Source organism: Pygocentrus nattereri, chromosome 24 (genome assembly GCF_015220715.1).
Source record: "Pygocentrus nattereri isolate fPygNat1 chromosome 24, fPygNat1.pri, whole genome shotgun sequence".
NCBI lineage: Eukaryota > Metazoa > Chordata > Actinopteri > Characiformes > Serrasalmidae > Pygocentrus > Pygocentrus nattereri.
Genome location: NC_051234.1, coordinates 27,361,918 through 27,379,221, shown reverse-complemented (window position 1 = coordinate 27,379,221; position 17,304 = coordinate 27,361,918). Strand labels below are relative to the sequence as shown.

The 17,304-nt window shown below is 41.1% G+C and overlaps 1 protein-coding gene across 1 annotated transcript in view; it reads left to right on the top strand.

Moving 5' to 3' along the window:
* adgrg2a (adhesion G protein-coupled receptor G2a) overlaps nt 1-17,304 on the top strand; it is a 54,577-nt gene that overhangs the window by 11,730 nt on the left and 25,543 nt on the right. The window contains exons 2-10 of the mRNA XM_037534246.1: nt 2,057-2,166; nt 9,026-9,613; nt 11,708-11,749; nt 11,912-11,971; nt 13,527-13,685; nt 15,301-15,351; nt 16,424-16,497; nt 16,585-16,728; nt 16,822-16,859. Coding sequence (XP_037390143.1) covers nt 2,061-2,166; nt 9,026-9,613; nt 11,708-11,749; nt 11,912-11,971; nt 13,527-13,685; nt 15,301-15,351; nt 16,424-16,497; nt 16,585-16,728; nt 16,822-16,859 — 1,262 coding nt within the window. The 5' untranslated portion in view covers nt 2,057-2,060. The remainder of the gene's footprint in view (nt 1-2,056; nt 2,167-9,025; nt 9,614-11,707; nt 11,750-11,911; nt 11,972-13,526; nt 13,686-15,300; nt 15,352-16,423; nt 16,498-16,584; nt 16,729-16,821; nt 16,860-17,304) is intronic.

The window sequence follows — 17,304 nt, the reverse complement described above, 5'->3', positions numbered from 1 at the left end:
CCAAAACTATGACGGTTTGGTGGACAAATGGTTTGCAAATCAGCTGAAGAGAAGCAGAGAGCAGGTGGGTTTATAAGGAATGTGAAGATCAGACAAGTAGGAGGGAGCGAGGTTGTTCAGAGCCTTGTAAGAGAGCAGGATTATTTTGAAGTGAATCATGCCGAACAGGTGGATTGTGGCTCTGAGAGCGAATATGAAGAAGAATATGAGAAGGCGAGCAGCAGAGTTCTGGATGATTTGAAGCTTGTGAAGAGAGGAGAAGCTGATGCCTACAAGGAGAGAATTACAATAGAGCAAATGATTATAGATGCAAGCATGAACAAGAGACACAGAACAAAGAGAGAGGAATGGTCTAATTTTGGCAAAGAGAGAGCTGACAGGTGCATCGAATGAGATAGTCGACGATGAAACCCAGATTTCTGACTACTATAATATCAAGTAAAAGAGTAACAGAGCCAGTTTTATTGAGAGTTCATTTAGAGCCAATGAGATGAGGAGGAGTTCAGTCTTATGAAGTGAGCAGCATGTTGACGAATCAGGTTGTTGATATGAAGAGGAACCTGCTTGTTCTATGCCCCCAGTCAAACTGCAGTTGCAGATCTGTGGGACATCAATGGTAGTGCAATGGTAGGAACAATAGATGAAAGTGAGAGATAATTATGTTAAGACAATATTAGGCTGGGTCAGGGAACAGAAATGCCCTATAGCTCAGGGGCAAGGATTGGAGTGGCCAGCGGCCTAGTGTGATAAACATTTTTCACTTTTTACTGAAAAGGGTTCCTCTGTTGTTCCAAGCTTGACATCATAAACATAGCAAAACATTTTTTGGTGCTGTATAGAACCATTTTCAACAAGGTTCTACATAACACTGCATTGTTCATCAATCTGAAGAACCATTTCACCATGAACCAAAGAGCCTTTTAACCATGGCATGGTTTTATGCAGAAATCATGGTTCTTAATAGAACCATTGCCTTTACCAAAGAACCTCTGAGGAAGCAGTTTTTTTGCGTGTAGCAGAGATGAGAAATGGAACATAGAACAAAATAAACAATATTCGTATAGCATTACATAATAACTACCTTATACTGCCTGGTTAGCTTTTCATTAGACTCATAAGCATCCTGCAGTGAGGGAAGCCTAACTGAGTGTCAATTATGTCCCAACAACATGTAATATTTTAATTAAACTTAATTAAATGAATCACATTTTATGTTATTTAATATGCACAAAACAATGTTATTTTTCTCTGTTTTGTCTTTGTCTTTTGTTTGTTTTTCCTAGTAATTTGCCACCCCAATAACATAATTGGGTCTAACCTAAAACCTTGAACTGCCATCAGCATGAAAACTGATATATAAATAATAATAATAATGATGATAATAATAGTAATTATTAATAATTATCATTATTATTATTGTTATTAGCCCCAACTCATTTCAAGTTCTGGTTACCCCTGCTTGTGTTGTAGTGACATGACCCCAAAGCAGCCAGCTGACAAAAAAATAGACTATGATAGATTTTGAACCCATATAAACAACACAAAATGCAAACTTCACCCTACAAAAATCACTTTTTTGTCTTTGCTATGTTGAAATATTTAAAAATTTAGTTTTTTTTTGCTATTTTTCTATTATTGTTTAGGAGTTACGTTATTGTTTGTAGGAAATCTGGGGGTGATGCAGCCCACCAGCATTGATTATCATTTCCCAGGATGGTAGTGGGGGGTGGTAGTGGGCGGTGGTGGTGGGTGGCGGGGGTAGGGGCAAAACATGACATTACTGGTTCATATTATTTTTCCTTGCACACGTCAGCACAGTGATGTAATCAGAGGACACTTTAGAGGGGGGCAAAAGTAAATACACTTTGACCAAAGGTAGGCTTTTGATCTAGGTTATGTAATATGCTGCACTGTGCTTAATGTGATGAGCGACAAAGTAAACTAAATTATGCAACTAACAAGGATAAAAAGGTCCATTTTAATTTCATTTGAATTATTTTACAAATAACTGCAAACCTGCAGAAAAATGAAGATTTCCTTTTTTGCTCTGTTTCAGAAGGATGCCTCGAAAACACAGGGACCACCTGGCTGAGCGAGAGAGGAAGTCCAAACATCACTTCCTACGTGCTCTTTACTTATGGATGTTCCTACCTCTTGTTCCTCGAGGTATGAGCACAAAGGTGTAGACTCAATGTGGTGAGATATGCAAATGTGCATGTTGGTGCCTGTGTGACTAGCAAAGCCACAGAGCTTGAGGCACTTTTGGAGCTTTTATTAGCTCCACTTACTATATAGGTGCACCTATATGTACTATACTATATACTATGTGTACTGTACTATATCACTATATCACCAGCACAACACACACTAACGCACCACCACCACTTCAGTATTACTGCAGCACTGAGAATGATCAATCACCCAAATAGAACCTGCTCTGTGATGCTCTGTAGGCGTCCTGACCACTGAAGAACAGGATAAAAGGGGGCTAACAAAGTATCAGAGAAACAGATGGACCACAGTCTGTCATTGTAGAGCTACAGAGTGCACCTACATAGTAAGTGGAGCTGATAAAATGGACAGTTAGCGTAGCACAAGGAGGTACTCGTAATGTTATGCCTGATCAGTGTAAGTAAAAAAGCATTTAAAGCCACTAAATGATTGCATTTTCTTCATTACTGACAGGATTGCCGATGTGCACTGATGGACTAAATATAAATAAGACTTCATTTGATTTAGCCATGATGATTCAATAACTAGATCAGGGCCATTATACTTAAAATATCTAAGACCAAGACACGGACTCAGGTGTGATTTGTTTCCATAGCAACAAGGCCTGTGAAAAATCTCTGCTCTTTAATAGATCTCAGCTTTCCACAGTGCTTCGACTGAATGGCAGCATGGTGAAAAGAGGAGATGGATAAAGAGTGGAAAGCCAGATTGAAGGCCAGAGCTCAGCGAGCTGAAGTTTGGCTCTGAAGCGCACCTGGAGACAAACACTAATGCTCCGTGTGATGTGCTAATCCCACTAAAGGAGCATTGGCTTAATTGCTTTGGCAGCACTCTCCGTGCAAGTCAATAAACCACCTTTAAGCTGTAAATTGAATGAGAGAAAGTGCAGGAGTGAATAGACTGTGTACATTAGCGAGAGGTAAAGGGTTGGAAGAGGAAAATGGGGACAACAGAATGAGAAGGGCTCAAAGGCCGCAATCACGTATCACCGCAAGCTACCTTTCCTACACCTGGGTCACGGTGGTGGGTGATCTTGAGACCGCAAGTGAATAATCTCTTAGCTCAGACTCGACTACAGACCAGCGTCTCCTGGTCTGTCTTGACCCATTGTCACCTCTATAACGATCTTGACTGTAATGCTTTTCGGCCTGCAAAATTATTTTAGTTTTCTATTCTTATTGGCCTGTTTCACCCTGAAATGCACTACAGTCCTCAGCATGCATGGGAACATAGTGTGTGTTCTGACCCCCTTCCCCCAACAACAATCTTTGGGACAGCGGGTACACAGAATGAAAAGATGGCTGGCGTGAATTTCAAGCAAATAGGCAAAAAACCTACCGCTTCTCAATCTGGCTCATAGGGGGAGCTGGAGTCTGTCCCAACAGTTACTGGGTGGAAGGCAGGATACACCCTGGACAGCTCACTAGGCCCTACATAAAAAATCTACATCTTATCTTTCTAGAATTCATTTGAAGTATTCAATGCCTATTTTGCTGTTGCAGTTATGGCATATTTTGAATAAACAATGGTCCAATGGGACACCCCTCATGACACCCCGCATAAGCCCCACCCACTTTAGTCAGATAAGATGTATCCGGAAGCCTAGTTTTGAACACTAATTACAGATTGGACATGATAGGTGCTAAATAAGAGACCCTGGGGCAAATCAGGGAAAGACTTTCAACATTTTTCATACTCAATTCCAAGTATTTAAGTTATGATGGATATGTAACTTTGTGGTTATTGTTAAAAGTTAATACTTTAACTCATAATTGACTATATTTGTTCAGAAAATTGATGCTATCAAAATCATGCTGTCAGAATCATATTATATTAACAGATTAGAAAGTTTTAAAAGCTATTTGCTTAAAAATAATTACCTGTCATCAGGAGATCGCAAATTCGATCCTTCTGATGTCACAGACATATGTGGCTGGGACTCCAAGATAGCCTACTTGGCTTCATTCTCTCTGCCCCGCCCCCTCCCCAATTACGTAGGACAGTGCTAGCCGGAGGGAGCTCGTGTTAGCTGATGATTGGCTGTTAGTGGCTGTTTTTGTTCTCCTCCAAGCGTGTTGAGCCGTCCAGTGACGTGGCATTAGCATCACGTTGAAAAGATATGGTGGCTGCTCCATTCGTCTGAGAGGAAGCTGATCCTAGTCTTCACCCTGCCAGCTTGATAGCACTGCATGACAGAGGGGACATGTATATTGCACCCAGGAAGATCAGATCATTTCGGTGACTTTGTCATGCAGATTTTTTGTTAGCATGCCCAAAGCTAATCCTGAGGCATGTGATGTTTTGGCTGTTCCTGACTGGGGCTTCTGTGAAGTCTGAGGAGCAAGTATCCCCTGACCCAATGCAGCTTTCAAGACAGCCATCACACTCTCTAGAATAAACGGCCTGTAATCAGTTTGGTATTTTCACAAGGACTGCTAACTCTAGGTTTAGCTCACAATTCCTCTGATTCATCTAATTCATAATTCTATTCAGGGGAATGGCCAGATGAATTGAGATACTGTTAGTCAGGTGTATTTGTGGCACCTAGAGAGTCAGAGAGAGAGAGAGAGAGAGAGAAAGAGAGAGAGAGAGAGAGAGAGAGAGAGAGATTTTCCTGGCACAGGACAAAGGCTGAGCCAGAGAGTCTTTTGATCCTCGGTGAGCGTGGTGGCTAAATCCAGCATGCCCACAGCGTTATGACATTTCCCTAGTTTAATCTCAGATTAATTAGCAGAGGCGAGTGTGTGGGCTGCTGTGGTCAGCCAAGGAGAATTAGACCATTTAGCCCCTCATCCCTCCAGGGAGCAACCAACACAACCCTGACTGCAGCTGAAAGGATAGACAGACAGGGTTACAATTAAAGCACAGAGGCTGTGTCATTGTATGTGTGAGGGAAAGGTGAGAGGTAGTGTTTTTTTCAGGGTGGTGCGACAAAAGGGATGTGAGACAGGGGATGTGAGTGAGCAAGAATGTATGTGTGTGGGTGATTGTGTGGGCAAATGCCTGGTCCCTATAATTGCACACTTACCATATCACCCACAGCCCGAGACAAAAAAGTCAGGCCTAAGTTGGCCTAGGTGATAACATGATAAATACTGAAACAGAAAGATTTAAGGGCTTATATCATTCTGTCCCACGTTCTAGTATAGCAACAAAGGCTAGAACTTTGACCATGTTCACTAGTTTACTTGTTAGATGGGGAGGGAAAAGAAGCCTAGCCAGTGGGGTTACTTCTGGTAGGGTACGGAGGCGTGCCCACTGGGCCAGCTAATGTCTTTACTGAACCATTCACTGGTGTAAAATAAGGTGTGGGTGGGCGGCAGTGTGGACATGTTGTCCATCACTTTTTGAAATTTTGTTGAAGAAAGTCGGGGGCCTCAAGATGTTGGTCAAAAAAGGCTTAACACAATAGTCTGTGTTAGTGATGGCACATTTCTAAGAGTGACTGTTCCATAAAATATTTCACATCGTTGATACCCTGTTGTCATTAAGCATTATCTATGCTCCAAAACGTCAACATTTGGCATATTAGTTTGGCAGAAAAGGTCTGCCACTTCAGGCATTAAGAAATCCAGCAATGAAGCCCTGACCTGCCTTTGTACATCAAATTGTTTGCAGCGCTTATGGGCTGCCCTGTAATCATTGGCTTTCATTTTCCTCTCGTCACATTTATCATTATCAAATTATGTTTCTAAAATATTTATCACAACATGCAGATCAGATAACAAATTTGTTGTATTTCAGTGACAAACGAAACAAAACCTGTCACTGTAAAGGGCAAGAAACAGATACACAGAAGATGTATCAGAAAATGCTTTGTAAACATGAATAAATGTAGGTAATAATAAATAAATATGGTAAATCTAACTACTTTTCACCTAGTTATATGTTTGAATTGCTGTATGTTGGCTATATCCCCTTGGAATTGCACCCCCCACTTGTCAGACCAAATTTACACCACTGGAACCCCGTGGTAATTATGCATTCTTACACCTGGGTAAGTTATGAGGTAGCTACAGTCATTTAATAATGTACTTCAGTCATTGAGCTACATTAGAGCAATAATTTGATTAAGATGAAGCGAGGAACAAGTAGACCAATAACATAGGCCAATTTTATTATTCAGTTGAATAGGTTCCCTTGCATTTGCAGTCAGTAAGATCTTGCATGCTGCACTGAGTCTAGCCATTCACCAACAGCACAAACCAGCATGATAGGTTGGATATTTAGCTTTTAGTTTAAGGAAAGCAACTTTCATTTAGCTTTGGGCCTAAGTCCCAAACGTTTCTCATTTTCAGAAAGAATGTAAGTGCTCTCAGGGGGCATTTGCACCTGTTTTCATATTGTCCCATGACGCCACAGACAGCCAGTGTAGGCCTTACCTGCGGGAGCATTCCAGAAGCCTTGCGCAAACAAGACCACTTAAACGCATACATGCAAGCAGTTTTTCGCTCATCTGCTGCCAATTAGCCTGTCAGTCATGGCGCAGTTACAGTATGCGCATACAGAGGCCAAATCTGGCCTGGCCTGTTTTGGATTTGGCAAGGTATCACACATGATTACGAAACAGCGCAGACATAAGCAGGCTGCGCAAGCAAGGCTACAGAGAATTTGACAGGAATGTTGTTCAAACTGGCTGACGTGGTTTCCCACAAATTTACAGATGAAACAGGCTGCAGTCTGTATCACAGTGAAGGAGTACACACTTTCTTTATACAACACGGTCCGAATAATCTCGCGTTTTTCAACTTAACTCGCTGCATCTGTAAATGTGGCCACAGGCAGTATTTTCAACATTTTTCCCTGTTCTTAGTGAACCCGAAACACACTTCTGATAGAACCCATTGGGACAGATGCTAAAGCTAGCTCCACTTTCGTTTTTCAGATTTCATTCTTACTTCATTTTGTAGGCTTAATCCCTCTAAATTCTCTCGTGTTGGTTCAGCACCCATGTTAATCACACCTCTCACTTCTGAGATTTAGCACATGATTTAGACTGAAATTGTCTCAAAAAGAGAGGATTAGCGCTTAGTTTCTTTGCTGATAGATGGCGGACACACTAAGAAGTTCCTCTGCAGTTCTATATTTTTTAATGTGGTATTATTTCATTCAAATGATGCTACTTTTATTTAGGTATAGGTTTTGGCTCCTCCTCCCACTTCTGCTGGAATACAGAAAATGCTTTGCCTGGTCTGTGGTGAGGGAACCTTTTAGCAGCCTTGCTTGCAGAGGATAGATGTTAAGACTTGGGGCAGATGCTGAAGCAAGTTCCGTTTTGATCATATTTAGTTCTTAATTAATTTTTTATAGGTTTAATTCCGTTCTCTCGCGTTGGATCAGCACCCATGCTGCTTTGCTATTGGTCGGATCTCTCACTTTTGAGCTTTGGTGTTAGATTTAGACCGAAGGGATCTCAAAAAGAGAGGAATACAGCTCAACCAAGCTTAAGTTCCTATGCTGATGCATGGTGGATGCACTTCCTCCGCTGTTCTTTCCGCTGACAAGGAAAATAATATCTATATTTAATCATTTTAAATTAAAAGAAAATTTAAAACTAACAGTAAAAAATAGATAAAAATAATAATAAAAATATAACTTGAGGTTTAATTGATGAGATTAAGATCAAAAGAAGATAATAGATTAATAAAATGAAAATAATAATAATAAAAACTAATTAAAATAAGTTCAAAAGTAAATAAAGAACTAAGAGAAGAACTAAAACAAGAAATAGAAGTTAAGAATAAATAAGATTGAATAAAACAGGTACAGGCTGTCTGAAGGTGGTTTGATATTAAAAGTTTAAAATGACTGAGTGACACCAGTGAGCCGAGTTTTAGTGTTTCCTGTAGTGAATTCCAGCTGGTAATGTAACTAAAAGCAGATTTCCCCAGTTCAGTAAAAACTCTTGGTACCTGGCAGCTGATCCAATTACTAGATGCTAAGTGGAGTGGCAGCAGGCCTGCAGGACTGCTGCTGTGTAGCTGGGCTGAGTGTAGAGCAGATAGGAGGAGGCCGTGGCTATTCTTGGTCCTCTGTCTCTGGGAAAAGGGCTGGTTGACATTTTCAGCATATTGTGGTGCAACTGGTGATGGAATGCAAAGAGACATGCATGAGGTACATGGTTAATGTGCAGGGTGCAACTCTCACAATGAATCATGACTCATGCTAACCTGATACAGGAAGAAAACAAGGACAGCTTAAAGAACACATCAGCATTCCAGTATAAGTCCTTACAGCAGCACTTGACATCAAGGAACATGGGCTGCCTTTCTTACAGTTTCATATGTTGCATCCTCTCTATCTTGCTGTTTTAATAACTTGGAATGCATTGTAATAGTAATATCTTTTGTTATGTTAAATAGTAACTTAAATGAAACCAAAAATGAAATATGAACTAGGCACCAAAAGGTATTCAAAATTCCAAGCAGTTTGGGAATAGCATGTCATTAGTAAATGATAATTTACATACTGATTGTCTGTAGTTCATTAATTATCTTCCTTGACATTTTTGCAATGCAAGACTTGATATTAATTTGATTGTTGTTTTTTCCTCTGATGCTATACAGATTATCTCTAGCTCTGTTTATCAGTCTTGACACATATAAAATGTCAAAATATTTCAAATTTAGACATAAGTGATACCGTGTAATACAAATCTGACACCTCTTTGGTTTAATATTATTTATAATAATCATATTATTTTATATTAATTTCTTTCCGTTCAGGTCAGTCCAGTGTTAATGCTATGGCTGTATTGAGTACAACATTGCCAAAGGGTTTTCTCTCTCCCCAGCGGGCGGCTACTTCATGAGTGACTCTAAGGCTGTCCTGCAGGGCTGCTCTGACTACTGGACACTGCAGGACCGCTGGACCATGCCACAGCTGTTCCAGATAACTGTGTGCGTGGATGTGCGTGTGATGACCCCGGGTGAGTGGACAGCCTTTAGCTTCACATCTCCTCGCCCACCATACTACGACCTGGCCCTGCAGGGTGACGACAGCGCCCTCTATGCCTGGCTCTTGGGTGTACGGCACCGATTCCCTGTGCAGCTGGAGCAGGGCCGCTGGTACCAGCTGTGCCTGCGCCGAGATGCTATGCAAGACAGCTTCAGCCTGGAGGTCAGTGGAAACCCGGACCCTCAACAGCGCACAGTTATTGCTCGGGCAACCCCACCCATAGGGACCCTGATACTGGGCTGCCAGCCACGGGACGCCTCCCCTGGGGTCACTATGGCCACTCTGGAGCTCTACTTGTTTCGCGTTTGGAATGATGTGTTGCAGCACAGGCCTTGTGAGGATGGCACAGTCGTGGGCTGGGATTCTCGTAGGTGGGGCATCACCCGTCCCCAGGCCAGGGTCCGGGACGATACTCTGCAGTGTGGTGAGTGCAGTCATTGTGGAAATAGGCCTAGCGCCAAGCGCAGTTAACTGACAGTGAGTCAGCCTTAAAATAGCAGAGAAAATGTGAGCAATTATAATGCATACAGCAGTGTTAACCTGGGTGGCTCACTTAGCCTCCAGCTTACACAGTCATGCATGCGTTCTCTTTCACCCACCCTACCTTTACTCTGTGAATGCATGCTTTCAGTTTTCTTCCTCAACTAAAGAAATATCTGATTCAGACAATATATATAAATTAATATAAACTTCACCTAGTCACCACTTTCTATAGCATTTTGCATGAAGCCAGACCATGCATTATTTGCATGTTGTGAGTGTGGATACTGTATGATGCATGAAGTGAGTACTGGCTTATTTGATGTGTGATGCATTGTGGTTCTGTTTTTTTTTCCACTTTAAAGCTTTCATCCATTTTAGAATGGATATACAAACTCTAGTATAGACTGCTGGCAGCAGGGGTGCACGATTGGAGACAGCAAGACTCAAAATTAGCTAATACTCCCTTAAACACATGACAGAATTAATTTTGATTATTTCAATTTTGGCTCGATTTTATGGCATAAAATAATGTGAGCCAGGATGCTGCAAAGGCTTAGGCAGTATTACAGTAATAACACCATATTTTAAAACGATGCCAGTATTTCAAAATTACATGTCAAATGTCTACTTCATGTCAGAACAGTCAAATAAACACATTCCACCCATTTATATTTCAGAGGGGTTCACTGATTGGTGGGCGCTCACCAATAGGTGGGGCTTGTCGTAAGAGTCAGGAAATAACAGCATGACAGTTGATCAGTATTGGCTATTAGCTACACATACCACAAAAAACTTTGTAGTACCATAGCCCATAGTACCAATTTGACTGCATGTGTTAAGGCTACTGCAGACCATATCGCTTATCAAATAATAATTTATAGGCTGTACAGGTTGTAACAACTACAACCAAAGTCCTCATAGGAAGGTCTGTTCAATCTACGCCGATCTTGGCAGTTGTTTGTGGTTATAGAAGACCAGGATCTTATCTCTTTGGAAGGGGGAAGACCTGAAAACCAAATTAAAGATCAAAAAGCATACATGCAATCCCTAAAAAATCCACTGGGCAAGCACATATCTTTACAACTAAAGTGGGCTTTTCCCACTTGCAGATTTACCAGCAAGTTGATTGGCTCATTTTACTAAACCAGTGAACCTCTTTTAACTACATCTACTCATAGTAGCACTAAACCGTAATAAGGGAATTTATCGTGTTTGCTATCAGCGAACTGCCTCTTCTCAAAGTCTAAAAGGTATGATGTGAAATAAGCTAGGCTAGTAACGTTATCTGAGTCAACAGATGATTAGATTTTATCTGTTTATTCTCAAGACTTTAAACTGACTGCCTTTCTCAATGTAAATTCCAAGCCACATATAATCTACTGTTGATTATTGTGGCCTCACTGGGCTTAATTTAATGTAGTGACAGCAAACTACTGACTGCGCTCTGGTGCATAGAGAAATGCTGGAGCGCTGGAAGGTGACAAGTGATGTTTAGTGCATGGGCACTGGCATTTAGATGCAACTGTTTCAAATTTTTGGATGCAGCTTGGTGCATCTTATGTGCGTTACACTTCAGAAATGCTTAGCAGTCAAAACATTTTATATCCGTATGTTAATTTATTCCACAAAATACAAGCTTTGAGTAAATAGCAGATAATTAATGTCATTACCTTTATTGCTGCCAGTCATCAGCAAATTTAACTGTCAATAAACCAGAGACTAAATCTGCAATATACATTGATAATCAGTGCACCCCTAATTGTCAGTCATAGTAGTGAGAGCTGCTCTTCGTTCTTTACCTTTGTGCATGACTTTCCTGTAGGCATGCTCAATCGTTTAGGCCGTGTACGGGTCAAACGAGGAAACGTTAAAACAGAAATGAAACCGGGTGAGTGCACAGTTGTCTCATTTTACTAACCATGTGTTCATTTAGTGTAGAACTGTTGTGTTTTCCTGCTGTGAGCTTTGAAATACTCATCTCAGGGAAATGCCTGTAACGTTCAGTTTCACTAAATTTGAGCCTGTTCATTTACAGTCACGACCAGTACGAATGCCCGAGACTTCCTCTCAACTGCAGGTAAGTGTACTAACGTTACAAGACTGTATAGAATTAAACCTTTTCTATTAGATAGGACATAACTACAGCATGAACTACACTTATTGCTCTGTGTTTGATGTCTATTCATGTATGTTCACCTCTCTATGTTTCTCTTCTCATGCCCCTGTCCTTCTCTCTCAGCTCCATTTCTCTCCACACTGGCCTTGATCTCTGCTACAGTGAGTTCACCTCCACAGCAAGGTCAGTGGTCAGCAATGGGAGCCATTGTAGTGTGCTGCTGGCAGGCTTGACATTTGCGTTGGTGTGGACGTGGGTGTGTGTATGTGTGTGTGGTGAGGGTGGATGTGCAGGCAAATGATTGTCTCAAGCCTTATGTAACAGCCTTATAGTCTCTTTAACATTTTGTAGCTAGTATGACAGCTAAGGTTATGAATATGATTTTGCATCTATTAACACAATGTTTGCTTTTAATCATTAGCAGATACTACAGCTACTACTCCACCTACAAGTGCTACTACTACTACTACTACTACTACCGCTACAGCTACACCTACTACCAGAGCTGTCACGACAGCTACTACTGTTGCAACCATAGTAACTAACCCTAAAACCACTAGTCCTACTACCACTGCTACGCCACCTACACCTGGTGCTTCTGGTACCACTACTTCTACTATGATAGGTCCCACCACAAGTAGTACTGCTGAAGCTACAGCAACCACCACGACTACTACAACCACACCTACAACTGTTACTCCTAGCTCTACTCCTATGATCACCACAAGTACTACTTTTGCAGCCTCTACTGCAGCCACACTGCAGCCTCTACTGCAGCCACCGACTACCACAACTACAGCTTCACCTACAACTGCTACTGCTAGCACTACTACTTTATATACACCTACGACCACAGCTGCCACCATAAGCACTACGGGTGTTGTCACTACAGCCATGAAAACCACCACAGGAATTCCAACTACTACTACTACTACAGCCACCAACACCTTTAGAAGTTCACCTACAACTGCTACTATTACTACTACCACTACTCCTTCTACCATGTCTACCACCACAACTTCAAGTCCACCTACACGTAGTATGACTGCATCTACTCCTACTACCATAGCTACCAACAGCACCATGACTTCTACTATTGTAGCTACTACTACAACCACAGCTCCACCTACAACTGCGACCACTACTACTCCTTTTACTCCTTCTACCATATCTACCACCAAAACTACTCCACCTACAACTGTTACTCCTAGTATTACTGCATCTATTGCTACTACCATAGCTACCACACCAACGACGACTTCTACTACTGTAGCTACCATTACAACCACAGCTCCACCTACAACTGTGACTAGTACTATTACTACTACATCCACTCCTATTAGCATAGTTACCACCACATCTATAAGCCCAACTATTACAACTACCACCACAGCTGCAAGTCTGCTTACAGCTGCCACTACCAGTACTACTGCATCTTCTCTTACTACCACTGCAACTTTAGCTCCACCTACAGCTGCTAGTGCTGCTACATCTTCTCCCATTACCACAGATAGCACAACTACAGCTGCTGCTACCACCTCTATCATAAATACAACATCTACCACTACCTTTTCTCCTGCCTCATCATCGCCCACCCTGCAAACCACAGCCATGTCCAAAACAGCAGATTCGGTCTATAGCTCCACAGGTAATAGCCAGCCCACTAGCTAGATAGGCCTTAGTGCTTCTGGACGTTCAGTGGTCCACATGTTTGTGCTTACATGTCTTTCTCCTACAGCGGCGAACCCAGGGGGCCATGAGGAATCAGCTGTTATCACCACAATCCATCCCACTACAGCAGCATCTACTGAACAGAACTCATCTTACCTCTCTCTAATAACAGTGGCCCCCACCACTCTCACAGGAAACCAGACTGCATTCAGCACTTTGTCCACAGGTATGTAACCATTAACCTGAATGCTCTCAGTGTCTTACAGTTCAAAGAGACAAAAACAAGAAGGGTGTTCTTAGGCACAAAGTGAAGAGTGCCTAAAGCTCCCATCCCTGTGATAAAAAACACACAACCTCGAGTGGCTTATAGCTTTTATAAAACAGCGGCCAACATCGAATATGATAGAATGCACAATTTTTCAGAAAATAATGTAGGTTATTATTAATAATAATTGACATAATAATTGACATAAACAAGTATTCCACCAAGAAATGTGATTCCAGCTATGGACCGCTGAATGCAGAAAGTGTTGGGTCTCCCATCTCTGTACACTGTGGTCATTTCATTATTTTTTAAAACTTTTTGTCATGTAACAATGAACATATAATAACACAGTACCATTTGCTTTATAAGAACTTTTTGCTGACCAACTTACCATGTCACGTCTTATTTGGCGCCAATCCAGAGGCGCCCTATTCTCACACTTGGCTGCATCTCAAATGGCTGCCTGCTCCCTACGAAGTGCGAAACATAGGAATTTAAATACAGGATCCAGCAGCACAATGGTGCACAATATAACTAAAAACATAGTCATTTGGGATTCAGACACATCCATACTTGATTAATGGTGCACTAGTTTAGAGGCTAGAATTTCTAAACATTTATAGCTAGCACACTGTTTAGGGAGTATGGAGTCATTCAGCGTTCAGCCTGGGTTTGACGTTACTTATGGTTGAAACACAGACATTTGAAGCGTGTAAGTCATTCAAGTGACATTCTTTAGACTTCTATACTGTCGTGCACTACAGTGTCCCTCTAGAAATGCATTGCTGGTTGTTGGACTCCTGGCTGGCTCACCAAACTATAGAATCATTTTTGTCTATTTTTTGACTGCACACAGTATACATAGGTTTAAAGGGCTCATATCACAGAAAAGTAATCACACTGTTAAAGTTTCAAAACGTGTTACTGACTCCACAGTCCATTTTGTCCATATGAAGAAATTAAGCTGCAGTTATGAATTCAGCTGGGTTATTTGTGACGTGTTGGAATGCAGGTTTTTCAGATACTCACTCCAATCAGTGTTACGAAAAAAAAGGCAACCAAAGAAATTTCTCTGTTAAAAAATTACAGTAACCATTGTATTGTCTTATTTTAATGTTGTTGCACTAGAATGTAACTGCTGCTCCAGTTAATGTGGAACAGGAAAATTTGAACAAGAAGCTGGTGAATATCTGACTTCAGCTTCATATCACTGAAAAATTAGGGGTGGGCGATAATAAATAACTGTCTCATCCCCCATCTTTGAAGGCGTATGATGCCCTAAATGTAACTAAAGCCCAGCAGTGAGGAGCTGAACTTTACCCTCCTCTGCTGTCACTGCAGACTGGCAGGGTCGCCTACAGAGCAGCGCTGGTAGCAGTTAATTGAATGATGCTCTTTTTTATTTGAGGGTTGTTTCTTTTCATAGAGGACGATTTCAACCATTACCATTGTACCTCAGTTCCAAGGGGCAAGGTAACACTTGAAAACAAAGGGTAGTGGTTAAGATAAGAAATGGGATTGGGCCAAAGTATCAGACCAGCAAAGACCTTGAAAATGCAAATCTTTGTTATTCCAGATTCGACAGTGGTGGTGCAGTGCAACCTTTCCCAGTTCTGTGACAACAAAGGTAAGCATAAGAGTTTATTTTTAATGAAATAGTGCTCTTCTTATTTATTCTTTGCCTCTTAAGTTAAATTCAAAACGCTTCTCTTCTTCATTACCTCCAGTACAGTGTTGGGAAACCATGCTTTCAATGGTTCCTCATCATAGAGGAGTTATCTCGAAATTGTATAATCTCATTATGTCTATTAGTGATTACTCTGATCTAAAATTGAAGGGTAAATGGGAGGAGGAACTAGGAATTCAAATGGAAGAAGGCATTTGGGAACAGGCCGTGGATGGTATACGCTCTACTACCTCTTGTGCGCGACTTGGATTAATCCAGTTTAAGGTTTTATACAGGGCACACTTCTCTAAATCTAGGCTTTCTAAATTGTATCCAGAAGTGAAAGATGTGTGTGATAGATGCTATGGTTCCCCCTGTGACCTTAGCCACATGTTTTTTCTTTGTCCTGCACTAAAAGGTTTTTGGACGGGTTATTTTACTATAATGTCAGGTACAATCTTGTGCACTAATTGCTATATTTGGGGTTTCAGACCGCTCTCTCGCACTTGGCACTATGCAAAGCGGCATTATAGCTTTTACATCCTTATTGGCAAGACGCTGCTTATTGTTACTATGGACATCTACCAAGCCCCCTTCTATTTCTTGCTGGCTGAGGGATGTCATGCTTTTTTTAAAATTAGAGAAAATAAGGTACACACAAAGAGGGTGTACAGATACATTTTTCCAGAAATGGCAGCCCTTTATATCATATTTTTCCAACCTAAAAGTATTACCTGGTTAAATGTGTACTTCCATACAAGTGTTGTGGCCTTTCTGTAGTTATCGCTATTCGCAGTGTGCGTGTTGGGTGTGGTGAGCTGGGATGGGACATTTGGGGGGGGGGGGGGGGGGGGGGTTGGGGTACATTTTTGTTTTTGTGTGTGTTCTATTATAAAAACTGGTTGATGTGTGGTGGAAAAATGGGGAAAGTTGTGAAGGTATTCTGTATATAAACGTGATGTTGTATTGGGCTTACTTTCACTTTCTCCTAATAAAAAGTTTTTACAAAATGCTTCTCTTGATCTCTCTGTAGCATCAAACTACTGGATGTTTGTCAGTGTTGAGGTGGAGGGATCCACTATGAGTGAGCAAGATGTCAAGGCCTGGGTAAGTACCAATTGCCAGTTCTTCCCAAAGCAGCCTTTTTGTATTGAAACCCTTATTTTTCTGTCTATCTCTGTCTGGCTGTCTCAGTTTTCAGACCTTTTCAGGCCTGAATGTGGTCTGAACTCATCAACCACATTAGCCACAAATTCCAATAACATATCAGATGGAATTACAACTGGAACAGCAAGCACTTCAACTTTATGCCAGAAAAACTCCACAGTCGCACTGCAGGTATCTGTTGTTGACATGGAACATGTTTAAAGTTTAATCTTATGAAGTTTGATTAAAATGAATGGTCATTTTAAGTGTTTTTCTTCATTACAGGACATTAGCGTGGACTGCGAAGATGAGAAAGATTTCAAGTATGTCGTAAATATTAAATTAAAACTGTACATATCTCATATGAAATATTGAGGATAGAGCTTGTGTATCATTCTGTAGTTGGCTTCATGTCTATATTAAGATCTCCAGATCTAAGCTTGTTGTATGTTTGAGACAAATGAATGGCATTTTTGAAAATTGTTGGTAACACACCCAGTGGTAAACATTCCAAGGCTGATATGTTTTGCAATACCAACATTTCTTGAGAGTTGCCAGATCCACTGAGCTACGAGGTCATTAAGAATCCAAAATACAACTATTGCTGCATGCAACCTAACACTGCTGAGCACTGAATGGACATCATAAGAGGAACCCCATCAAAATTGTGAATTTCCCCACTGTGGGACTAATAAAGGATTATCTTATCTTATCTTATCTTATTTTATCTTATCTTAAAATACCCCATGCAGACCAGCAAGCTTTGTC